Source organism: Drosophila mauritiana, chromosome 2L, assembly GCF_004382145.1.
Source record: "Drosophila mauritiana strain mau12 chromosome 2L, ASM438214v1, whole genome shotgun sequence".
NCBI classification, from domain to species: Eukaryota; Metazoa; Arthropoda; class Insecta; order Diptera; family Drosophilidae; genus Drosophila; species Drosophila mauritiana.
The window spans coordinates 18,037,159-18,062,416 of record NC_046667.1 but is presented as its reverse complement, the minus strand read 5'-3'; the positions used below and the strand labels follow the sequence as shown (position 1 = coordinate 18,062,416).

Below are 25,258 nucleotides of genomic sequence, written 5' to 3'. Positions count from 1 at the left end.
TATTTTGTAAGCTAAACATGCTTAATCTCTGCTTACTTGATAGGCCTTTGCCACCCTCTCCGACAAGCTTGAGCCTCTTGTCGAGGGCGTGCGCGATAATCGGGGCCATTGGATTGATCTGGCCGATGTCGTGAAAACCAAAACTAGTCAGGATCAGGAGCCGGAGGAGGAGCAGCAGCAGCAGCAGCAAAATGTGATATCGAACGGTGACTGCAAGGCGATGAGTGATGATGATGTGGCTGCAGCGGAGGCGGAAGTGGCAGTGGACTCCCCGAGCGAGAAAGCAAGCGTAAATGGCTCCAACGTTGCCAACAACAGCAGCAACACTAATAAGAAAATTGCCGTCGCTTCTCATCCCACCAGCACCCAGCCCAGTGATGATGATGATGATGCAAATGCAGATGCGGATGACGTGAACGAACAGGCCGCCGAGGAGAATGGTCACGATGCTGAAGTGGATGAGGCATCCTGCCGCTCTAACAGTACCTGCAGCTCCTCTACCGCCTCCAGTCGTCTGTCCACGCCACCGCCCACAGGCGAGGATGACAGCACGCCAGTCTCGCCCTCGAAAACCCTTCAGGCCAAGCTGGTGGCAGCCAATTTGAATGCGCTGCAACGGCAGACGTCCAATCAGGCTCAGACCCAAAAGCAGCGTTGCAAGAGTTGCGACCATTCGCGCAGTGGGCTGCAGGTTCGGAAGACCAGCTCCCTGCGCGGAGCGCAAGAAATCGAGTTGGATAGTAAGGCTAGAAATGGAACGCACGCTGCTCTCTGCAAAAGTACGCCCGTGATCAACAACCACAGCCATCATCATAATCATAGTCACAGCCACAACCACAACCGCCATCATCATTATCACCATCACTCGCATCACAATCACAGTCAGCACGGAATCGGGATTGGCAGTGCCAGCATCGGCGGTAGTGGGCTAATCAGCCTGGCTACACCACTGCTGGCTATGGACAGTGATAGGATACCAAAAATCGTAGGCAAAATTGGAAATCTCGATGGCCTGCCCTTCGCCAATGGCATTGGAGGTCCACAAAATGGTCATGGGTTGCCCTTCGGCAGCTATCAGCATCATCATCATCTACTGGCGCGTCGGCATTCGGAGACAAATAGCAATGGGGCCACCGCTATGGCGGTTGAAAAGTAAATACATCCCAATCTGGTGTGTTCCTAGAAACTCGGAAACAGATTAAAGTGGTTCATATTTAACATGATAACTCTTAAGCCACATATGTGATGCCTAAAAGTATGCAAGAAATCAAAAAGCTTGTAGTGGTCATAACTCTTCAAAAGGTTTTCTAGACAAGTTTGTGGCGAGATTTCTGGATCACATTAGCATATCTTCAATATGTACATAGTTGTAAACACCTCATCTAAATCGCAAAACACATTACCGCCCACTCTCATCCTGTATATAACATCCATTTTGAGCAACAGTATCGGAGAGCAGTAGGAAAGGATATTGAGAAAAACACATACCATAAGCAAATTGTGGCAGCAATTTGATAGCCTACAACTAAAGCTAAATAGAAAGATTCCTATAAACGTATGTAAGTCGTTATATACCTATGTATGTGTATATTCTGATCTGTGTGTGTTTGTAACTTAAATTTTTAGTTCGTACCGTCGGCGTTAGTTAATGATAATGCAAAGAAGTCAAATTCTCTAGATGTTTAAGCACCAACCAACAAAAGAAACAAACAAAACAAAAGAAAAGAAAAATCTTACCAAAAATGGCAGAGTAGTGGACTTTTTAATTGTCGTTCGCTTGCAAGTTACGCTCATTTTTATGGAACACAGCAAGGATAAAAGTATTGTAATGTCCGCGAAACACATGCATATTCGAGTACGATAACACTGTATAACTGTAAACGTTAGTTGAATTATCTCTATGGGTACCAAAAGTCTAACTTTAGTAGCATTAACCAACCGCTTAGTGATGATGTTAGCTGTCGAGTAACGAGAAACCGATCCGATCGCAAGCCTAGATTGTAATAATCACCCATAATACACCCGAAACCGATAACCAGAAAACAAAACCAACACTTAGCGCTTTGATTTTCCGCGTCGCTGCGCTCCTTTCGAATTTAAATAATTGTAATGTTATGCGATGATAAGAAATGTATTTGTATCTACATATGTACTCGATGGCCCCGATGGGCTGGCCCAATGTGCAAAACCCAGACCATCTTGGTAGCATGTTTCCTGGGGGCAACAGCACGTCTAACGTTCTGCGTGCCACTGGGACCAAATGCTCGTGCATATTTGCAGATACGCCTATAAAAAGCATGTAATCCTTCTTTAGACTAGATTGTACTTTGTGAGTTTTGTTATTTATTGTCGGCATTATAGAAAAACCTATCGAAAATACACAAACTATTTGCTGTAACGGACCATGTTCAATAAGGCAAAACTAAATAAAGCAACATAATACCTAAAAAACTGTGTTTTTAATACTTTAGTTCCCAGTCCACAGAAGAAACAACACGTGACTATTATTTCACTCACATAAAGCGTTTATTATAATTTGTTAATAGTTATGGTGTAATTTTAATTAGGATATAACTAGGACACTTCGAGTAGAAAGTGTCTGATGATGCGGCCGAGTGTTTTGTATCTTATGCCGTGTACAACATGCATTGACAAGTCTTTAGGTAAGCAATTAACAAAGAAACCTATGTACAAACGCAAGATTTATTTACAAAATGCGTCTCAATATTTGTAGCTTCTGCTTACTCCGCACCCAAAGTTGATGATTCACTCCCTCCTCATCTTTGCAGGAGGGAGTGCCCTCCAGCTTACAGGGAAGCAATAAAGGGCGTGAGGTCGGGGAACTTGAAGAGATTCTGATTGCGGGATCGGGTCACACGTGGCTGAGCCTGACCCTGTCGCTGTTGGGGATTGAAGCCACTGGCCTGCTGGCCGGTCAAGTAAATGCCGCACTGCGAGTTGCACACCTCGTCACGCAGAATGGCCTCCTTGGGCCACTGCCGGATCAGCTGGCCACAATCCGTAATGCGCAGAGAGGCACACTGAGCCTACAAATGGGAAAATAGCATTTAGAATATAGTCCCATAGGAGAATACTATTTAACTTACTCCCTCGGCGGAGCAGACACAACTGGTGCAGGGTGATGGGAAGGCAGATTCTCCAACACGGACATTACGGTTGCCAATCTGACAACCCTGGACATTTTCGCGCCAGGCGTTCAGGTCAATCTGGGGCATCGAGGCGCAAGGCACACGTGGGTTACTATAATGAAAATTAATTAGTTTGTAAAGTATTTTTTTAAATCGTCTGCTTATACTCACAGGAAATTGCTAGGCAAATCGAAGGCAGCACGCTGCATATCTCCGGTGATCTCCAGGTTCTCGCACACGATCTTGGCCAGCGTCACCTTACGGACCTCAGCCAGCTGAGCCTCCGTGAACTTGACCTCTGGGTTCTGATTCTCGTACCAGAAGCGATCGCACTTGCGCAGCTGCCTGAACTGGATGCCAATGATGCAGGCCAAGGTGGGTCCAACCAGACCGCCTTGCAGCGGACGTTCAGTCATGGCACCAGGGAACAGATCGATGTCATCCACGCTGGCGTAGACCTTCTGGAACCGGTTGATGACCTCGGTGGGAATCTCGCGGCTCAAGTCGTTCCAGTTGGTGGCGCGTTTCAGATTGCAAAGGGCTCGGTAGTTGTTGTACGAGGGGATTCCATGATCACGAGCTGGAGAAAAAAAAACGATAATGGTAACATCTCCTATTTAAATGTCTATGTAGTAAGAAAACAAACCTCTCTGAATATTCAGGGCAATCAAATCAATGCCAGAGAAAGGAATCTTGCGGTCCTCGAACAAATGGTTGGTCACTTCGCCGGTAATGAACTGATCCAGGGTCTCCATTGGAGTGGCCACCAGACCACGCAGGATTTCGTCAATGATTCCAGGCTGCAACAGAGCATCCATACGGAAGAAACCATCACGGAGCAATAGTGGCGGCTCCACAGGCTGGTGCTGGACACTCAGACGAGGAATATGGGGACGCAGCAGAGAGTGACCGATACGGAAAGCAGCTGCCGCAAACTCGTTGAAAACAATCGGAGAGCACGATGGGTTGTAGTCCTTGTAGTATCCCTGGGGCAGAAGCTTAAGACCATACAGATTGACGGCATTCCAGCTGAGAATGCGGGGCAGGAACTCGTTGAACACGATATGCTGCACTTGGGCACTGACAATTTTACGGGCATGATGGAACAGCTGTTCTCCATTCCAGTGAGGATTCACTCCACGCAGACCCTCAACAATGCGGTTGTGTTCACGCAGGAAAGCGGTGTGAATGGCAGTCAGACCTGGCTGCTCGGAAGCACGATCATCGCCTCCAAGGAAGCACAGACCGTTGCGGGACTTGCACTCGGGATGGGGTCCCAGTGGCAGAAGTTCCTTGCCTCTGACTTGGGTGCTGTTCATGCGTCCGGAGAAACCGCGAAGTTTGTTTGATAGACAAGTGGTCTCGCCATACACCATGGAGCCGTCCAGGAAGTGAGTGTTCTGATTGATCTGATCACGGGGTCCCAACGATTGCTGTCCAGGCAGCGATCTCATCGAGGGGAAGCAGAAACGCTCGCCACTGGTCACATTCACTTCGGGATAATAGAAATCGCCAGCGGGCACTGGGAAGGGATTACATTCTGGATGCACCGTTTGGCGGGAGTTGCAAGGTCGGCAACTCGGAATGGACTCGTGGAAACCCTTGTGAATCGGGGTCAAAGTCAAGTCGTGGTCGACAAACTGGGCGAACTGCATCACCATCAGTGAGTAGCGAGTGTGCAGGTTGGAAATATCAGGATGAATGGTGGTGGAAATTGTTCTGGGATTGGGTAATGCTGTGCCAGTCACTCCAGTCAATCTGGGTGCCGAGATGCCGTCCTCATACTGAGCGGGCAGCAGGCGGGAGAAAGTGGTCAGTGACTTGCCCCAGTTGGGATTACGCAGATTGTTGCACCTGCCGGAAAGAGTACGGAATGGCGAGTTCGCATCGCACTGCTGACTGGGTTCCGGGCATGTGTCCAGTTGCTTCTGGGCACCACCAAGTAGTCCACTTATGTCCACTGTTTGCAGGGTATCGGTCAGTTCGTTGCGATTAAAAGCGTTCTGGTTAGGATTGAAGATCTGACGCTTGCGTCTGGTTATGTGGTTGAGGGTCTTCACAATCTCGTTGGAGGTCAGCTCGAAGATCAGGGACGAGTTGGCCAAGTTCAGGGCAGCCAAATTGGCCTTGCTGAAGGAGGCAGCCGTGCCGTCGGGAGATCGGGCGCTGATGCCACCCTCTGTGAAGTAGACCGGATTTGAGTTAGTTTAAATCCCAAGGGCACGTAAAAACCCTATAAAACTTACTTGTACGCCACACTTCGTACTCGAAGCGCTTGCGTTCCTCCAATTCTTGCTTGGCACGCTCCACAGCAGCCTCAATGAGTTCGGGACTCAGTTCGGCAATGGCTTCCTTAGTCGCGGGTTCCACCTCAACGTGCTCCACATGCACTTCATCTTCAGGGTTTACTTGCCAGGGTTTTAGATCAAACTTGGGCAGCTGGTCGCAGTCCAAGATGGAATTCCTAATAGGATATGAACCTCTAGAATATCTGACATTTAAGTGTCACCATCAATTACTCACAGGTAATTGTCCTCCAGAATGAAAGCCTTGGACTGGGCGGTGCTCACTTGATGAGAACCACACAGCAATCCAGACAGAGTCGTCTGGCGAATGCTTTTCAGCTGATCCAAAGTGAAGGACGAGGGCGGGATCTCGTTTTCGTACCAAAAACGATCGGTCTGCTTGAGCTGCTCAAATTGCAAGGTCAGCAAGCAGCTAATTGTGGGTCCAAATAGCGCTCCAACCACAGGCTCTTCCAGAAGAGCACCCACCAACAAGTCAACATCCTTAGCGTTTCTGGAAAGGGAAAAAATATTAAAAAACTTGTATTAACAAATAATACAAAATGTTGGATAAACCCCTTTTATATGAAGCATATTTTAAATTTACATAAAGCAATTCAATATTTATATTAAGCCATTGACATTTTAATATATATTTTAAAAACTTCTTGGCGTGAATTTAGATCAGTTGACTTGAGTGTTCCAAAGACCGAAGCTAACCGGTATTTAAAAGGTCTACCATAAATTGGGGTTTCACCATTTAGCAAAGTCATAAAAACTCACTGGTAAATGTCACGCAGATTGGTGATGTACTCCTCGGGAATGTTGGAAACCTGGGCTAAAGTATCGAAGCTCACATTGGCAGCGCTCTGGTCGGCGAATCGACGCTCGCAGAGATCAAGGGCATGCACATAGGATGCCACTCCGTGGTCACGACCGCGATGTACGGCCAGAGCCAACTCGGACCAACCCTCGGCATTCGTTTGACTCGGAACCAGTGACTTTTGCAGGGCCGCAATAGACAGCAGCTCGTGGGCAGACATCTTCTTGGCCAGCATCTCTGGGGGATACATGCTCCAGAAAGCGGGCATGGCGGCGGTTGCGAACTCATTGTAGATTCCCCCCCTCACCGAGCTGGAGTAGTTGCTCGAGTGCTTCTCGGCAGTCAGTCTCAGACCCTCCTTGGCAGTGGTTTCCTGTCCCAAGACCAAAGGCAAGAACTCGTTGTAGGTGATGTGCTGAATGGTGGCCGTGATGATGCGTCTGGCCTCGAGGAATACATCCTCTTCGGACCAATCGGGATTGATGTGCGACAGCCGCTCGCCGATGTTGTTGTGCTGCTGCAGCAGAGCACGATGCAGTGCTCCAGTGGCTCCAGCCACCTGGCAGTACTTGCAGGACTCCACCTTTACTCCGCCACTGATGTAGGTGCGCAACTGGTCGAATTCATGGCGCGTGGAGCCATACAGTCCAGAGCCATCGATGTAGGCCGAGGCAATGTTCATCTGCTGGCGAGTGTCTGTAAAAGGGAACCATTTTTATTGTACACATAATACCCTCTGTAGCCTCTTGAACTTACGCTTCTGGCACGCCTCCGAATCGAATCCTGGTGCCGAACGCTTGTACTCCTTGCAGTCGGGTCCCGCCCGAACGAAGCAGTGCTGCAGCTCGCTTGGATCCTTGACGGCGGAGTCGCGCTCGCAGCACTTTCCGGAAATGGGTAGCTGTCCTACCTCGACCAGGTCATTGGCCAACAGTTGACCCCAGGCGGGCAGCATGGCAGTGATGTGCGCGTGGCGCAACTCGCCTTCCACATGGCGCTGCAGTTGCTCGATCACCACCTCAGCATCGGGTAGAGCATGGGTTCCCTTGGAGGTCCTCGGCTGGCTTACGCCATCGGCATAATCAGCAGCCAGCAGACGCTGGAAGATATCTCCCCGGGCACCCCACTTCCGGTGGGAGACGTTGTTGCACTCAGCTGTTGGCTGGCGGTACTTGCTCGGCGGGCAAACGTCATATTCACCGGCCACACTGCCCTCTGCCTCCGCGGAGGATCCACAGGAGGTCAGGGAACGGGCACGTTCGGAGCTCAGGGCATTAATGGCGGCATTCTCAAGGTCCTCGGGGATACGGAGTGTCAGACTGGAAGCGCAAAGGCACCTGCAAAATAATGGAAAACAATTAAGCTATTTATTTGTATTGTAATGAAACACTAGAAATTATTGGGTTGGGTTTTTGTGATTTAAAACTAGTTTTTACTGAGAAAGATAGAATATAGAATATAATCTCAGTTTTATTCGTTCTTTTCATTCATTGTATCCCAACCAAACAATTCAAGTGTCTAATGAATAAAATACAATTAAGCTTGCCGATAAGTAGACTTTGGGTGATTGCTGACTCATCAAAACAACTATCAACTCTCGGAATTTCTCTGCTGATAAAATTCCCGAACACAAACGGCTTTGGACTCTATGACAGCAATCCTTTTGGGTTTACTCAGAAGTTTAAAGGTTTTTCCTGCTATTTTGTTATCACAAATAGGTTTAACCCAAAAGCTTAAATCACGTGTTTTTAATTTGCGCGGAGTAGTCTCCGCTTCATTCATTCATGGGCTCGCATCGCATTTTCCGGCATTTAATTACAAGTTTTCCCACATCGCCATCGTTTGCTCACTCCGTTCATCAAACGCGGCACAGACAAAAAAAAACTGAAACTGAAACTGTGCATATAAAAAGCTATATAATAGAGGAGGCGTGGGTCTCCGATTTTCTGCCTAACCGGATATGAGAAACGTCTGTCGAACTAATCAATTTTGAATTATGAACAATGACGCTGTCTGCCCCCAAATGGCTATAGATGACTTATTGACTGACTGACTGAATGGCTGACTGAATGGCTTATTAAGCCGCACTTCGTTGGCCTGTCATTATGCTATTCTATTGATTTCGGCCAGCCGTCTCGGCTCACGTGACGGAGTTTCTTTTGTGGTTGGTTGCATTGACATTAATTTTCGAATTGAAGTCTTTTGTCAACAGCCACAATATGCAATTTATGTGCTTGCCCCTGACGTCAAGATCCGCGATTATGCAACAATCTGCAATCTGGTGGATGTGGATGTGGGCGTAGAAGATCCGCTTTTAGAATCCGCCTAATGAGCTGAATTCGGTGTTTGGGTAAACGTCCTCACCTTCCCCTACATAAATTTTTGCCAAACTCCGCTGATCCTAAATGATATTCAAGCAGAGTTACCTTTCTGGTTTCGGTTTAATTGGTTTTATTTTTGCTTTTTTTATTGAGTTATAAACACATATATTTTGTTTAGCACTCATTTAAAAGTTGAACGTAATTTGTGGTATTTCGTTCGGGTTGTTTAGACGAATGTTCAAGGCTATTGTATTATTAGTAACTTTTAAGTGACCGCTTGTGGTGTCTATCTAAGCAGATTCCAGTCGATTATAATGTTTCAAGATAGCTACGTTTGGGTATATGAACTTGTCTTGAGTTCAAGAGCCACATAAATCTATTTTGTTTGTGAAAAAACGTAGGAAATGTTTGCGTAATGATGGAGTTCTCATGGTTTAGATAAATAAGATGTGCCATCTTCGAAACATAATCTTGGCTATTAGGAGGTAATTTGGGTCACGAACCTATATCATTTATTCGTCATTAACGAAATCCCATTACAAAACAAAATTCATTATTGCGATTCTGGCATAAAAAAAGGAAATGCCAAATGAAGTAACGATTACCGAAAATAACTCGTAATGCGATTACCCATTTGCCAGGTGCGTGGCTGCCCATTGAGGCCAGTCAAATCCATAACCATTGGCCAATATGCAGGCAACGGACGGCAGGCAATTGGCACACATAAGTTAATTTATTGCCGGGCACGAGTAATCCCCTTTAGTTGTACTTTTGCAGAACTTGACTGCCGACACGTATCTCAATAACTTGGCCGAAACCGAAACCGAGCTGAAAGCGAAAGCAGAAGTGCTGGCAATTTACATTTGTTTGTTTATGGCTTTTATGCGGCATGGAGCGGGTCGTCTGGTATTTATGTCACCAACTGAAATGCAAAAATGTGTGTCATGCCTCGCCACTGATGGCACCCATAAACCAAACAAACAAAACAAAAAAAAAGCGTTAAAAAGGCAAATAGAAATGCACGGCACATGCCGCATATACGTTATTTAACAACATTATGACATCAATAGTTAGCATTTCTTTTTTATTTTTATCGAGCGTCGTTTGCTGAAATCCAACAATTAAATACATCAAATATTGAAAAGGAAAGTTCGTGTGGGGTTTATCAATCAGTCCATTGGCAAACGGCAGCTGAGATTGACTTTAAGTAGTTATAAGCCTTTCGATTGGAGGTAGGAAATTTTGCTGATCTGCGTATAGGTTACTTGAACTTGTTTTCGGCGAAATTTATTTATTTGTTTGACATTCATTTGATTTGTTCTGATGACCAGTTGGCAAACGGAAACAGCAGCCAGTATGGTAATTCCCAAAATATTATATGAATTCAAGTTGAGTCAAATTCCCCGTAAAAATCGCACTTGATTATCGGTCATATCAACATATTTCGGGGTAATTGGTTTTATATATTGATTGGGTCTCCATACTAAGATGCATACACCCTTTGTCAGCGACAGCTCGTGGTATTTGTATTCTGTTTACAGCCGTTTTACAATCTGTAGTTAGTCATTCCCTCGATCGATTGGCAATTATAAAACACGTGAGTAAGAACTGTAAAAATACCAAATGGCACATCCAACAAGTCAAACCAGTTGCACAAAATAGCTGATGAACGCGTGCCAATCTTAAAATAGTTGACTTTAGCGAAGCCACCAAGCAGCTTGCATAAAACCCATCACAATTGCAAACAATAAATCGTTGTTAATTTGACTTATTAAATAAATATTGCACAACGCGCTAGCTGGTTAGATATTATGCTATTTTGCGATTTGCATAAATTCCCGGTGATGCCGATAAGCGATGTATGTTTAATTTGCAAGTGCTGATAGTTCGGTAGCTCTGCGCAATTAAGAGTCACGAATTAATTGTCTGTGCAAATCATGAGTTAAGTGGCCTTAGATAAGACACTCACTACCCACACACGAATGAACACTGTGCGTCAACATAAGCGGCACGGGAATACTTAGAAGCGGAAAATCTCCGAACACCCGCAATCGCTTTGCGCAATCAGCGGGAAAACAAAAGACTTAGGCAACAAACTTGACTCGCTGCCAATTGCCAAATCATGCAGCACTGGTAACAGCAGCCGATACAAAAATTACTTACGCCTGCGAAGAAGGCTTACACAAATGGGTTAGTGTGGCACTAGCCAGCAATAATAACAGAAAAACACAATTGCGGAAGCCATCAAGTGTTTGGTATGCGCATTACTCATGCGAACGCCCGTTTGACGTCGTTTTCATTATCAACAGTCCGCAGTGCTGCCGCCTGGCCAAATATGTAGACGGGCCGACCAAACACATATGTACGAATCGGCTGTTTATATCTTCATCCGTATTTTGCTCGCTTCTCAACGGCTGGCAACACCCCTGGCATCCATGTGTTTCTGCAATTACTCCAAAGGCACGTATCGTCATCGTCATGTGACTTTGCACATGATTTCCTACCACCAACACAGGCAACAGGAAAATCAGCAACACCAGCGACAGCAGTAAATACTACCACAAAGGCGTGGAACAAGCAAGAAAGCGAAAGTGTTTTCCACAAAAGCCGAGTCCTGCATACTCTACTGACAAAACATAAATTATCAGCTAGCTCAAGTACTTTCAGAATTTTGAAACATATGGAAAATAGTTTAGTTCCTTCTTTAAAAGCAAAACGATGATGATGATCAGATAAGAAATATATAATTTAACAATGCTTAAATGCGCCCTACATCCTGTTTAGCAGGTTGCAATTTTTCGCATACCCATCTGTATCAGGTGATACACTCCCCAAACACTTTTTGTTTCACTCTGGCTTTGTGGTTTCTTTGTCGTGTTTATAACACAGCCAGTTTCTTGGCTCTGAACATTGCACAATGGGTAGGAGTAGACCGGCCCGAAAACCAGACAACAGGCTATGAAAATACTCATGATTGAATACATTACGCTCTTACCCAGTTTGTATGGCTCTTTCTTGGACGGATGAGGAAATATGCATGAAAAAACCTACAGAAGATCTGCACACAGAAATTTTCAAGTGCACTTCATTACCATAACGATGTTCATTGGCAACTTTGATGATCATCACCAGCGACACACGAACGTCGAGTGCAGGCATGATGCAATTTTCATGTTTACTTCTTTTTTCAGTGACGTTCATCGATGTGGCTTCCAATATTGGTTACATTGCCAAGTCTGTAGTTGCCGCAGATGTTGCTGGCTGCTGGTGAACGTTGCTTGAACGCCAGCCAAGAGGCGTGAAGATCATAATTCTATGCCGGTGTGTGTCCCCTCATGTGGCCGTTGCTTTTTATGGCAAGAAAGTGTAAACGTTGGCAAAGTCACGCGCCGCAGACGCCATATGGATATACGAATATTCGAATAGCGGGGCGTAACTTTCGTTTTCATTGCGAAAGTGCATACAACTTGATATTGGTAAATAATTCGAAGAGCAGCTTTTGGCCTCGTATCTCCATATCTTACAGGGTGTTGCCTGCATGCAAATCGTTGGAGGTTTTCATTTGATATACGATCAAATGTCAGTCGGTTACCGGTTAAACACCAAGGTCACAGTTTGTTGGCCAACTGCCGCCCAATCGGGCAAAAGGGAAAATATAATCGCCCAATTTAAGGCCTGAAACTCTGTAATCGATGTTTTGTGTTGACAACGCCTAGATGATCGTTTATAATTTACAAACATTTGACGCGTAATTTATCAACATTGACAACGCACCCTGGTGTTTATGGTGAAAATTGCTTAGTGTTTCCCCCGACAGCCAAATGCTGTGAAATCTTTTCGGGCAATTTAAGGTGAAATGTGAGAAAGTTAAATGGGGACTTGTTTATGGAAACCAAGATGAAAATCTCTAGAGAGAAAATGGGACAGAAATCTATCTGAATTATATTGAGTATGTATAACAAGGCACCAAACAAAACCAGATACTATCCTCCGGTTCCATAAGTTCCGTGCTTTAAATTATATACTATAAATTAAAAAATGCATATATTTAGTCGCTCATCATAATCATCATATCTTACCCATCCTCATTCGACTTATGTAAGATGACAACCAGTTGTAGCGCCTTGAAATGACGGAAGAGGCCTGTTGCTCTCAGCAGGCAAGTGCCAAAAGCAAAAACCTCAAAAGGCTCTTTAAACTTCATTTGAAGAGCTAGACACATTAACAAATATTTAGTTCCGTTGCTGGAGAGCAAAATTACTGAAAACCCGAAAAAAATGAGGCCCAGTCAAGCCTGTTGGCCACTTGATCCTGTTGAAGTTGATTACGTCGTACAATGGCAACAACAAAAGTTTCACTTTCTTGTGTTTGGCATTTTGCTTCAGATTTTGTTTATGGGTTTTTGATTTTTTTTTTCACAGATGTCGGGTTCCGTTATCTTTTTAAAAGAGCGGAGCTCGGACGCATCCGAAAAATTTCTTTTTAACCCAAATAAACCAGTCGCTAACAAGATGTATGCATGGGTGTACTTTTTATATTTTGTTTGCGGTTGAATGTGGAACATTTTTGTGTATTGAAGGGAGAGACCACCAGCTACATGTATTGAAAAGACAATTGGCACCCGTTCCTTTCAGATTTTTTCTTGATCCAGCTGCTGTGCATATTGGTCGTTATACTTTTATTTTATTCGGGTTAACCCGTTTTTTGGACTCATGTATGTAGAAATGAGCGAAGTGGTCAGACAGGCGCTGCCAGAGTTGGACACTCGCAGAAATATTTGTGCGCATTGAATTATTCTTGGCGGAGCAGAAAACAAGTTGAGCAACGGATCTTGATTTATCGAATCACTTGGAATTGGCCAACGACAGAGTTATACGTGCTCTCTCAGGGTCAGCAACTAAAGCGATCTCTAGTTTTGATCGCCTTTCACCAGGAAGGCCCAGAAAGAAAATGAATTCTCGGCCATCGAGCGACAGCTACATGTCAAAAAAGTTTATTCAACTTTTCACTGGATCAACTTTCGGTGTTGGATCTCCAGCCCAGACAAATGATGATAAATTAGTCAATAAATTAGACATGGACATACATAAATAAAAAACGTGTCTTAGACACAGCAAACAACGGATGAAATAAATATGATAAATGACAGCCCATCGAAAGACGGGCAAAACTTGCAAATTAAATTTAAAAAACACCTAAAGTAACGAATTCTCGACTAAGAGAATTCGGTTTCGGTTTTAGATATCGTTTCAGCCTTGAACTCGCCGTTCTGTTTATTCTCTCTTAATTACTTATTTATCATATACACGTTGGCTAATTGACTTTAAAACCGTTCTAGCCAGCAAAAAAAATGTCTTGACTAATTTTCTTCACAAAAATGTGTTAAACGAAGAGGCGGCGCTAAAGTTAATTTAAATTTAAGTTTCCCTTTTGGAAAGGTGCTAATGGATGTCTGTGAAATAGATTAATGACAACGACAACACTAAAAGTGGGATTGAAGAGCCATGTGAAGATGCGGAATTGTTGGATCCAAAATAAATTAGATCATTAATGTTTTGATAAATTCTAAACTATCGTGTTTGGTTTTAGAGAAATAAATATCTTAATATCTGATTAAAGATTAGAGTTAGATCCCAGCAATTTTTATGCCATTATCTGTGCCTTTGAAGTCATTTTGGGGGGTTGTTAAATGATAACAGTGGAAAAATAAATCTGCTTGCTTAATTTCATGATTTGCTCAATTTCATAGCTTGACCTTCGACAAATTCTGCTCTCCTTGGCCCCATCCCTATTTTCTCATTTCTTAGGCACGTGTGAAATCATGTCATCCCACAATTTCAACCCACACCCTCTTGGCTTTGTTACCGTCGAAGCTTTCAGTCAAATTGTAATTTCAAGTTCGCTTCCTAAGTCTTTCGTTTCGACCCACGCGAGTGCTCTAATTCACCGAAAAATGTTGCTTGCGACTATCGCAATTATGAATAACCATAATTTGTCGCATTCGGTGAGCCGGTGACATCCCATTAGGGGGCGCCAAGCCTTGACGCCGCAGTCGATAGAAAAATGTCAAAAAGTGTTTAAAAAAATGTTTGTATGCTGTAAAACACTCGAGAAAACTTTTAGCAAGAATTCTACGACATTTAAGTGACTTAAGTGTGTCAACTAGACAATGTCAGCATCTGGCAGCGCAGTCGGCAATCGGCAGCACTTGTGCTTAATTTGCCTGAGCAATCAAGTTGCTCGGCTGCATTCTGAGCGTCGCCGCATGAGTAAGCCAAAGAAGTCGCATCTGGCCAAGGCCTCGAAAATAGAAAACCTGGTGAGCCTGGCCTGGTCCACCAATGTCGCCAGCCGGGGAGGGGATTATCCAATACATTGCATAAGCGAACTGCTAATGCCGCGATCCAATTTGCATAACTTACACACACTGATTAACACAAAACGCCAAATTAATGCGACCGGAGATAGGAGGAAACTTTCTACACTTAGCGGCCGCCTGTTAAACTCGCACAAAAAATAAATCTGTTAATTAAAACTAGGCTCTGCTGCGCTGAGCGTCTTCATCGATAAAGCCAGATTAATTGCAGGCCTATGAATCGGATACGCCTGCAAATTATGTAAAGTTTTATGCTTCAGTTTCTTTTTTTTGGATGCCTACGCTGGAAATTATGTCAATGCGGTTAACACAAAACCGAAAAGAGGTGGACTGAAAACGAAAATAAAGTCATTATTGTGTAACCGTTCCAAAAACCACCTGGCACGACACACAAACATAAAAAGCGAAAGAGTCTTTTGTTGCCGCCACTGACAACTTTTTCTCTTCGATTTGTTTTGGCATCTTCCCAGTCAAGAGAGGGAAAAATGAAAGTGAAACTTTTCAAATTGATTTTTCACTGGTGAGCAAAGAAATCCAATTCGAATCGATATTACATGATCGCCCCGCTTTGATCGCGCCTCGATAAATAAATATTCATATGCAGACATACGATATAATCATCCGATTTCATCTTTTTGTCAAGATGTTAATTCTTGAAAATAGTTTTTGATTTCTTTTAGAGTTAACAAACGCCTCAAGGACCATTTAAACGGGGAAGTCGAATTGCTTGGTGATAAGCCGACGGACTCTGTCAATCTCTCACTTCCGTTGACGCTTCTTGTCCAACGCGAGTCGAGTCGAAAATTCATGATTAATGATGCTCTTGGCCCGTAAAAACAGTCAAATTGTATGTATAGTCTTACAAACTATAATTTGCTTTAATGGCCATCTGTATTTTATTTGTGGCTCGTTGTAGTAGGCCGGCCATTTGGCCAAAGCTTCACTGGTCGGAGTTGATGCATAAATAATGTGATAAATGCAGCTAAGTTTCGACTTTAAAAATATGCCAAGAAACTTGTTTCTAAGGCCGGACATTGAAGACAAAATTTTCATATTCTCGCAATTAAATTGGCAACCGAGGGAGTGACAAAACACAAATTAACTAAGATTTGAGGACACTGAATCACAGATATAATAACCCATTTGATTTAAGGTTTAGACCTTCAAAGGCCGCATCTTCAGGATTTTTCAAAGCGAATGGTTTTCTCATAATAAATATGCATTTAAGAATAAAATTGAAAACAACAATAGATATCTTGATTTCGGACTTTAACAAATCACACATTAAATACTAATTAAGAATTTTCAACTCACCATAAAATTAAACTAATCAGCATTTCTGGCTTCGTCATGATGAAGCCAACGCCTGCTCCTGCGGCAACTTCCTTTTGTGGTGGCTTTTTATTAGGATTTAAATTAAACGACTTACTAATTTATATATACTTTAGACTTATTAGCTCTTTGTTAAACAAAATAAATAGATTTAAATTATATTTGGCACGTTTTGCGAATTTGTTGTGTGATATATTAAATAAATATATTCGTTATATTTATATATGTGTTGCTAGCTATTCTCCTGGCTATGTATCTTTTTACTTCTAGCGCTTATTTGGCGGGTTGGTCACCGGGCGTGGAATTTGTCACCAGCGGTGCGACGGAGTCTTGCCAAAGAGATTGTAACCGATGATGTATGCTATGATTTGTATCCTTTCGGTAATTAGCATAACGTTGGCAATGCAGAGCACAGCATTGACCCGAATATAAGAGCGACGAGCCTATCTTGGCCACCAAATGGGTTGGTATATGTATTTTAATATATGTATATATTTTTTAGTTAAGTGACTTTAGCCGTGCACACGACTCGATCCGTGCGAACGCGCCAACGAACTGAATTCGAAACTGAAACCGAAACCGAAACCAAGACACACAAACGAAACCGAAAGCCGAGACCAAGATCCAAGATCTTTTCCAGACCCAGACCCAGACGATAAATCCGACTCTGACTCTGAACGCGACAGAGGCAAAAACGTATCTGAAAGCTGCCAGTCCCGGTGGCCGGGCTTAAAAGGCAATTCACACAGACACCAAAACGGATCTGCTGTAAGCCAAGCTTCACCCCATAGCGAAACCGGTAACACCGACACGAAGCTTCTCTCTCGGATCGGGCTCTCTTTTGGCCCACACCTCTCCCTCTCTCGGCTTGAGTTTGAGTTTGGGTTTTGAGGGGAGAAAGTAAAAATGATGCGACTGTCGTACACTCAACTACACAGCATGGGACAGGGCCAATACCACCAATATTGACCAAAAAGAGATGGGGGAAAAAATACAGCTATATGTATAGGACCCATAAAAATCAGGCCAAAAACTCATGCCTTTGTTTCGTCTGCGGTCAGAGGCTCTTTTTTTTAACACCTTTTGTCTGCACTTTTGATTTCAAATCGCATCTTGTGAAAGGAGTCACGCGCATTGTAATTTGCACAAGAAGCAAAAACAAAAGTTCCCCAAAACAACCAAGAAGATATAAAAGCCGAGTGAGGAGGCAAATATTTGTTGCTGGTAAAGAGTCGAGAGGAAACAAGTTTCATCTCATTGTGGGACGAGTGTCGAGTCTGTGATCTCCTGCTGTGATGTAAGCACCCAAGACCCCATTACCCCAGACCATAGACATTCCCAGACCCAGTCTTGATCTGGGGGCTCCAATTCCAATTCCCATTCCAGTCTAAGACTCAGTTTCAGAGCCAGTTGCAAAGGTCTCTCTGGCATTGGGCAATCTGAGGATCATTTAGAAATCGAACGCAAACCATCAGTGATAGGGCATCCCCGCGATGCCCAGACACCAAAGCTGACTTGGCCAAGTTGATTGTTTGGCCAAACATTTCGATTAGTAGCCGGGTGCTAAAATGCCAGGCAAACACCGCCGACAGGTGGCGCATGTCCGTCAGCCATAAATTGGACAGCTAAATGTCATCAAAAAGGAGGCTTCGCCCGAAAACAAAACCTACGTGTAAGGGTGGCACCTCAATCGCTAATCGAAGTCAGCCAAAAACACTTAGACCTTTCGATTCAGAAAAGCTTAGTACACCAAAAATTTGCACTGATGCAACCGGCTCACGTGAAATATTTAAAGTAAGATCTGTTGGATCTCGACACTCTACCAATATTTTGGAATGCGTCATAGCCTGGTCTAATTTGAATAATTCTGCTTAAATTTAGTATTAGCTCTGTTTCAGCGGTCATATTATATTATACTAGTCGGGAATTCCCCAGACCTGTGCTAAAGTAAAAAAGATTAAATGAGGCAAAAAAAGACGTGCCAGTAGTTCCGATATTTAATCCAAAAAATATGAATACAAGAATTGACTTCCAAGTGACTAAGATTAAGGTACTTATACTTAGTTATACCCCTACCATTTATAATTCTGCGCTCTTAAGACTTAATAAATTCCCACACAACCCGATTTTGAACATACTATAAACATGTGTAAAATACCTTCTCAAAGCCGCAAACAACTCAAAAACAACGTCAACATGTTCCCTTGTAGAAAGTGCATTCTGACATGAGGCCCACCTTTTCGTGTTCATTTCGGAATAATTTCATCATTAAAGACATGAAGAAAACAGTGTTGTGTTGATTTTGCTCAGGCCCGCAGGCATGCAGGTCAATGTATTTATCGAGAGCTGGAAGATGCGCATTTTGATTTGCATAATCTCACATTAGCTGGCATTATGTTTTCCTCATTTCGATGATGATGATGATGGACAACCTTAACTTTCCAATCAATCTGCGCACGGGAGCTGAAATGCACGGCGACAAATGCCACGACATTTTACTTTTGAAGATCTGAAGCCGGTGTCGTTGGTTTTTTACTCTATTGCTATTTTGATGCTGCTGCTGTTTTGCCACTTTGATGTCGCTTCATGGCTAATGGACGCCCCTCACATGACCTTGCGATGGGGCCCTAATTTGTCACCTCAGTTGACCAAAACAAAAACTCAGCTTAAATTACATTTAAACGACCATTTCAGTTGCCGCTCGCTTAATTACAATAGAGTGTCGACAAACTTGAACACACAGCGAAGCCTCGTCTCTAAGAAAATATTTCTCTAATATCACGAAATATGTACAGAAAAATGGTATCACAAGTCGGCGTCACGTGCTTAAGGCTAATCTCCATTTGGATTTTTTAACGTATTCAACTTCGCGGTGGCCCTCTGCAGCTTGGCCCCAGCATTTAGTACTAGTAACTGGAACCAAGCCCCAAAGCTCTGACTAAAGAAAACATCGAAATCCGAAGTTGTTTGTGTGGTTTTTTGGTTTTTTTCGGTAAGACTTCTCATGTGATCTGAACGGCTCCAACGACGAGTGACGACTTTTTATTTTTTTTCGTTAACAATAATTAATAAATGCAATGGCGGGGCGTACACTTTATATTACTTTCGGCTATGGACAAACACTTGCTAATTGTCAACACGGATGTGGGGCTTCAACAGCACTCTTGGCCCTCAAAAATCCTTATTTCATGTGACCGATAAAAAATGAAGGAGAATTTGTAAGCCGGTTCTAATCGTCGGTGTACGGCGCCAAAGTTACGAACTTGAACCTGGTATTTTTGACGGTTTTTATAGGTTTCGGTATCAGAAGAGCCTCTCATGTCATAGAGCGGCCAATGGCCAATCTTCAGCCTCGAGAATATCGTGTGCCAGGCACTAAATCGATTTTTTTACTGCTCTTCAAATGACGTCAAGATCTGCCAAGTTTCGAGGTCCGGTTTAAAGCATTACGTAAAAGCGACGCACACAGAAAAATAAATAAATATCGATTTAATGATATTGAAAACAATTCATATACGAAATGAGGCGAAAAAAAGAGTTGGAATTCCGTTAGTCAAAAATAATAAAAAGCTGCCTCCGTAAAGTCGCTCAAGTGTTGTACGTTATGTCAAACTAATTTCAATGACTGAGAGGTGGTGCAAAAGAGGTTGGTAATTTATGTACCATTAAATTAAATTTTACAATTCATAATCGGCATACAAAATGTATTTATTTTACATGAATTACCAAGACAGTTCAACCGGTTTCTCCTTATCAGCGAAAAATATTTGCACTTTAACCTTTCTTTTGGTGGCCTTGCAGTGAAAGTATTAAATACCTCGAAAAAACTTGAAAGTAGCGAGTATACAATTTTAAACATATAATAATTTTAATTTAGTTGAAACTAGCGGTTTAGCAGTAAAGAAACAATAGAATGCATTGCAGACCGAATTTCCGAATTTTTTGTTGCCATTCTGCGTTCTCCACTTTACCATTAACTGCTGCATATATTTAATTTTGTTTTTCATAATCCACGAAACGTGCTGTGTGTGGGAGTTTTATGGGATTCAAGAATGTCTACAACTTCGTGATTGTTGATTGAGCCGGCAACAAACATAACACTTTCAGCTTCAGGAAATTTATTGGCATTTTATGTTTTTTTTTTTAATATTTTGACTATTTCCCGAAATCAGTAATAAATAAATATTAAAATAATTGGTTTTAACAGTTATTTGAGTACGGGCAGAGTTCAAACATCAATATAAATATAAATCTTAAAAATTAACACAAACAATTCAATAAACCCATTTGCCTTTAACTTTTTTCTATTATGCATTTAAAAATGGTTTTAACAAAAACGTGCTAAAGTTTTAACTTCCAAAAACTATGTTTTTGTGATTTTATTTTATTATTTGTGGATGTTGTACATGGTTATAAGTCCCTTATAAAATCTGATGGTACACAACATTCTTGAATTATTTTAGGAGAATCCAAACTTTTATAAGGTGAGGTTTTACTCTCTCTCGCTGAACTCAAACGAAGTATTTTTCGTCGATAACAAATTTTACATAACAAATTTACATAACTTACCGTAAAATAACATCTTACTTTACATTTGTTATTTTTTCCCCCAATAAGAATGTCAGAAATTTTTATGGCAAGCCTTTTAAGGCCCCATTTAAATAGGCAACACTTGAAAATATGACTAACGAAAAACAGAAAGTAATTGCATACTTTTTAGCAACTCAGTTAAATAATATGTTTAAATATATTTATTTTTATTTTATTAAATCCTAAAATTATTTGATTCTCTAAGTATTTTACATTTGAATGTGTATATTTGTATAACTATCAATTGAAAACATTAAATTGAGAAGCAACAATCAGCCCGTGTAATTGTCAACCTTGTGATCTAAAAATATATCACAATAAATAATCTCTGCGACTAGTTGAGAGATAGCCTTCTCCTACAAGCGCTTCTTGCCCTCGTTCAGCTTGTCAGAGGATTCCCCTTTGAGCCACCACTTGTGCACCCTCCTGATCATCCGCCATGGCAGCCAGATGGCCAGGAATGCGCCCAGCAACAGGCAACCCAAGACGTCGAGGAGCAGATACTGATGCAGGGGGATGAAGGCGCCGTGGGACTTCAGATGCCGCGCCCCACGATGCCGGATTATGTACTCGATCCAGAAGGTGGCCTCGGCTAGCGGATGTATGGGATTATCGCGGAATCGCTGCGACACCTCCAGAGCACTGCGTTTGTACTGGGGATCGTTGATCAGAGTCTCGATATTCCGCACCAAGTCATCAGTGGTGAGTTTGGAGAACACCAGGGATCGGGCATAGCCCTCCCTCACCGATTTGATAGTGTTCCGGTGCTGATCCCCGTACAGGGGTACGCACAGCATCGGAACACCCCAGTAAATACCCTCCTGGGTTCCAAAAATACCGCCGTGCGTGATGAAGAGCTTGACATTCGGATGGGCCAAAATGTCGTTCTGGGGCATCCATTTCTTGATCATCACATTCGAGGGCAGATCACCAATGGAATCGTTCTCGAACTTCCAAATCACTTGTTGCTTGAGCTGGCCGAATGCCTTGAGAATCTGCGCCGTTTTCTCCTGTGGTAAATCCGTGCTCTTCACATAGGAGCCCATGCTGAAGTAGATCACTCCGTAGGTGGCATTATCCAGGAAATTCTGGAGGTCAGTGGGCAGCTTTTTGGGCTTCTGAATGTGCGCCCCACCCACGTCAATGAGTCCTGGCATACTTGGCCTCGGAAGATCGACACTACGGTGAGCATTAATCAGGACTAGGGAAATATTTCGCTCCAGGTCAAGAAGATTAGGTAGAGGTCCTTTAACGAAAAAAAAAAAAATATATATATAAAATTATGTTTATTAAGTTATCTCATGCTAACTTACCTTCAATTGATCCCTGGAAATACTTCTCTGCCAATTTTTGCATTTTGGGCAGGTACACCCATCGTCTCATGACCGCATCGTAAAGAGATAAGTAGGCATTGTAAGCTCGCTGGCCAAAGGTCATACGATCCGTATGGGACAGCAGTAGATGGGGAATCAAAGACCAAGGCGTCAGGATGCCCATGGCATGATCTATATTATCAGCATAGCCCATGGTGCCAATTGTGACCACCGGGCAATTGAACCTCTTGCCGAACATCAGGAAGGCCTCATGGAAAAACTGCTCTAGAATCACCAAGTCATAGTGATCATCCTTGCTCTCAATCAGCTTCTTCACTTTGGGATCCTTGAAAGCGTGCTCCGTGGTCATAAGTCCAATGGTCCACCAGAGCTCCAGGTTGTTGAAATCGCTAACAAACTGCATCGAAAAGATGTTCTCCTTTGGAACTATAATAATAAAACCCATGTATTTAAAATACGTGCTATTTATATATGATACTCACAGTGTTTGGGTATGTCAAAGGAGGGACTGATGATAATCTCCGTCAGATTTTCGTGGGGATGCTTGGTGGGATGGTTATTCACACTGGTCACATGATGTCCTTGACGCAGAAGATCGTTCTGGAAATGCTCCAGCCAGAGCCAATGACTTGGGGCTGGAAAGGGTCCCATGAAGAGTATTCGGGAGCCAGCTCCAAATTCCGGCAGACCGATCAGGAAGAGCAACATCCAACATTTCCACTGCAGCTGCATCTCCATCTGATTTGAAATCAACATTGACAATTAACAACCTCAATTAAATTGTCCGCCGAGTAGGGTAAAAAAGTCGCGTTATTAGCGTCAAATTAACATTAGCTGCAGTTTATGTTCGGTGTTTGATTTCGTTATTTGCATAAAGCACTTTGCTTTGCACATTCTGATTGCAAATGATAGTGTTATTGATGAGATTTCTGGTTTGATGGATCGCAAGATCAGGTGGAAAATGAATATGCTGCACATGAAAGGGAAACTGATACAATAGTATAATTAATTAAGCACAACACTTTTATTAACGCCTAACATGCGGGCATATGTTCTTTGTTGGCTTGGCATAAATAAATATTAAATCTGTAACGCAACTAATATGGAATTCATATCTAATCTGCTCTTTTTCGCATTTGATCAAGCTTTTCAGCGACTTATAAACTCAGTCCGTTAAATGAACACACCTTTCTGGCTTTCTGCCATAGAATTAAATCTGATTGAAATGCAGCACAGTAATTTCATCATTTTGAAATTAGCAATTAATATCGAAGTGGACCAGAAAGCTTGTTAGCTTACCCGCCTTATATGGTAGGTCTCCCATTAATACCATCATTTAGGTGTTAATTTCCAGACATCGTAAAATCCTGCATATCATGCAAGTTTTATAATGTTTACCCCTTCCTAATCTTATTTTTCTTTTCGCTATCAAAAAGTGGGTCAACATACGTGAACTGTAAAGAGATTGTATTTGCTTACTCGACCTTAAGATAAATCAAATCGTCGAAGTCAAATTAGGTTTTATTGGACTTAACGTTTCGTAATTTAATTACATTAGATAAAGTGTAACCATTTGAAATATTTATGGGTTTTTGTTTAATTAAAAATTCAATTTTATTGAACAGTTTAGCGCGTGTTATTTCCCCGCCTGAATTTATTTATATTTAGGTTGGCACACTGTAACAGAAAGCTAACTGAAATACAAGTAAACATGCCACAAGTTGTCGTCATTGAGGCGTGCTGATAAATCGCATGTGGAAATAATTTTGTCATCGCAGCCCGCATTTCGCATTGCATTTTACTGTTATACTTAATAGCGAAATTCTATTTCCTTGTATTAGCTACAGCTCAGAGCATTTTGTTGTTGTACGTAATTCCAACTGAAATGCAAGCTATGTAACTAAGTTTTTAGAGGCTTTGGTCAAGGTTGCAAGTTATGGCATAATTATTTATAATTTGTTCATTACGTGCCAACACTAATTGTTTATAGTTGGCGAATTCAAATTATTTAATTATTTTGAGGGCTGGGATGGATGGTGGATACGTCTTGTAACACTTAAAAAGACTTGATGATTGAAAGGGTCAAAGCTAATGTTTTTTGAAAGTAAAAGCTTATTTGTGCGTGAGTTGAATGTGAAAGTTTTGGTGATTATGAAATTGCTATTTTTCATTCGTTATTTTGTAAAAATTCCAGCAAGATTACTTTATAATGTTTAACTAAGCCCTTTTACATTACCGGAATTAAAAAATGCAATGAAAACTGGTTATGAGTTTTTTAATGACCTAATTAGTACAATTATAGCAATTTAATCTAACCGATTAATCTTTATTGTTATTTTCTAGATCGAAATAACTAACATTTTTGGATTTATTATTCTAGATTTTTTGGAATTTCAAATCAAGTCAAATGTTTTCCAAAAATGTTTGTGTTATGAAAACGCGTTTATGCAAATCCACAGAGATTTGTTCAATTATTTAATATTATTATTATTTTCATATTATTTAATAGAAAATTAACTTTCATATAATGAATATTTTATTGTAAGATTTATGTTTAAACACATGAATTGCAGATTTATTTATTTATTTGCGCTTTTCTAATGTCTGATTTATATTGCTTGTTTACTTATTAACCTTAAGTGTATTCAATTGCCTTTGTCTCACAGCAATAGCACCAGAAAATATTTGCACTTGGAATTAAACAAAATTAGCACGTTTCGAATTCAAATTGAAGTTTAGCGCGAAACGCGACCGCTGGGCACCAAAGTGCGGTTATCACTAAACTCGGCGGCACAAAGCCCCGAACACCTCAACTTAATCAGCATTAGCCTCAGTCGAAGTCTCAGTCTCAGTCGACGCCAGCAGATACAAAACGCATATACAGGCAAAAGCTTAGATGTATCTGTGGGATTCGAGTGTTAGTGCCGCCCTGGCACAGAGATACAAAAATACAAAGGCGAATCAACCGGCGACGCTTATTGTTTGCCCTAATCTTATTTGATTTTGATTGTCTCGTATGTGTGCTGGGATAATTACAATATTGATACA

The 25,258-nt window shown here is 42.2% G+C and overlaps 3 protein-coding genes across 6 annotated transcripts in view; 1 reads left to right on the top strand and 2 right to left on the bottom strand.

The window, feature by feature from the left end:
• The window catches only part of LOC117150865 (dual 3',5'-cyclic-AMP and -GMP phosphodiesterase 11), a 43,205-nt gene extending 41,485 nt beyond the window's left edge, over positions 1 to 1,720 (top strand). For 2 of the 3 annotated variants that reach the window (XM_033317984.1, XM_033317983.1), the window contains one exon: positions 44 to 1,720. In XM_033317984.1, the coding sequence (XP_033173875.1) occupies positions 44 to 1,156 (1,113 nt within the window). In that variant the 3' untranslated portion in view covers positions 1,157 to 1,720. The remainder of the gene's footprint in view (positions 1 to 43) is intronic. The other variant, XM_033317985.1, reaches the window with a different exon arrangement.
• Positions 1,721 to 2,502: 782 nt separating this feature from the next.
• LOC117150867 lies at positions 2,503 to 16,988 on the bottom strand. Of its 2 annotated transcripts, XR_004460796.1 has the most exons (10): positions 16,269 to 16,988; positions 7,014 to 7,594; positions 6,218 to 6,953; positions 5,673 to 5,948; positions 5,396 to 5,613; positions 3,796 to 5,328; positions 3,321 to 3,729; positions 3,108 to 3,261; positions 2,746 to 3,047; positions 2,503 to 2,684 (listed from the first exon to the last, which is right to left on the bottom strand). XR_004460796.1 is itself a non-coding variant. In XM_033317986.1 (9 exons), the coding sequence occupies exons 1-9, from the start codon at positions 16,304 to 16,306 to the stop codon at positions 2,808 to 2,810; spliced, it is 4,185 nt and encodes a 1,394-aa protein (XP_033173877.1). In that variant the 5' UTR covers positions 16,307 to 16,988; the 3' UTR covers positions 2,503 to 2,807. The 2 variants fall into 2 exon arrangements, 1 of the variants encoding a protein (XP_033173877.1); XM_033317986.1 differs by having other exon boundaries at positions 2,503 to 3,047.
• Positions 16,989 to 21,072: 4,084 nt separating this feature from the next.
• LOC117150537 (UDP-glucuronosyltransferase 2B13) lies at positions 21,073 to 24,976 on the bottom strand. Its single transcript, XM_033317463.1, has 4 exons — positions 24,845 to 24,976; positions 22,693 to 22,948; positions 22,190 to 22,636; positions 21,073 to 22,122 (listed from the first exon to the last, which is right to left on the bottom strand). The coding sequence occupies exons 2-4, from the start codon at positions 22,946 to 22,948 to the stop codon at positions 21,233 to 21,235; spliced, it is 1,593 nt and encodes a 530-aa protein (XP_033173354.1). The 5' UTR covers positions 24,845 to 24,976; the 3' UTR covers positions 21,073 to 21,232.
• Positions 24,977 to 25,258: the final 282 nt, after the last annotated feature.

Bases quoted from the DNA above. Each gene is read 5' to 3' on its own strand.
- LOC117150867 (XM_033317986.1), bottom strand. From the start codon at position 16,306: ATGACGAAGCCAGAAATGCTGATTAGTTTAATTTTATG. The intron at 5,949-6,217 runs GTGAGTTTTTAT...TTCCCTTTCCAG, and splicing joins AATCTGCGTGACATTTACCA to AAACGCTAAGGATGTTGACT. The intron at 5,329-5,395 runs GTAAGTTTTATA...TCTACTTCACAG, and splicing joins GTACGAAGTGTGGCGTACAA to AGGGTGGCATCAGCGCCCGA.
- LOC117150537 (XM_033317463.1), bottom strand. From the start codon at position 22,948: ATGGAGATGCAGCTGCAGTGGAAATGTTGGATGTTGCTCTTCCTGATC. The intron at 22,637-22,692 runs GTGAGTATCATA...TTATTATTATAG, and splicing joins CTTTGACATACCCAAACACT to TTCCAAAGGAGAACATCTTT. The intron at 22,123-22,189 runs GTAAGTTAGCAT...TTTTCGTTAAAG, and splicing joins TTTCCAGGGATCAATTGAAG to GACCTCTACCTAATCTTCTT.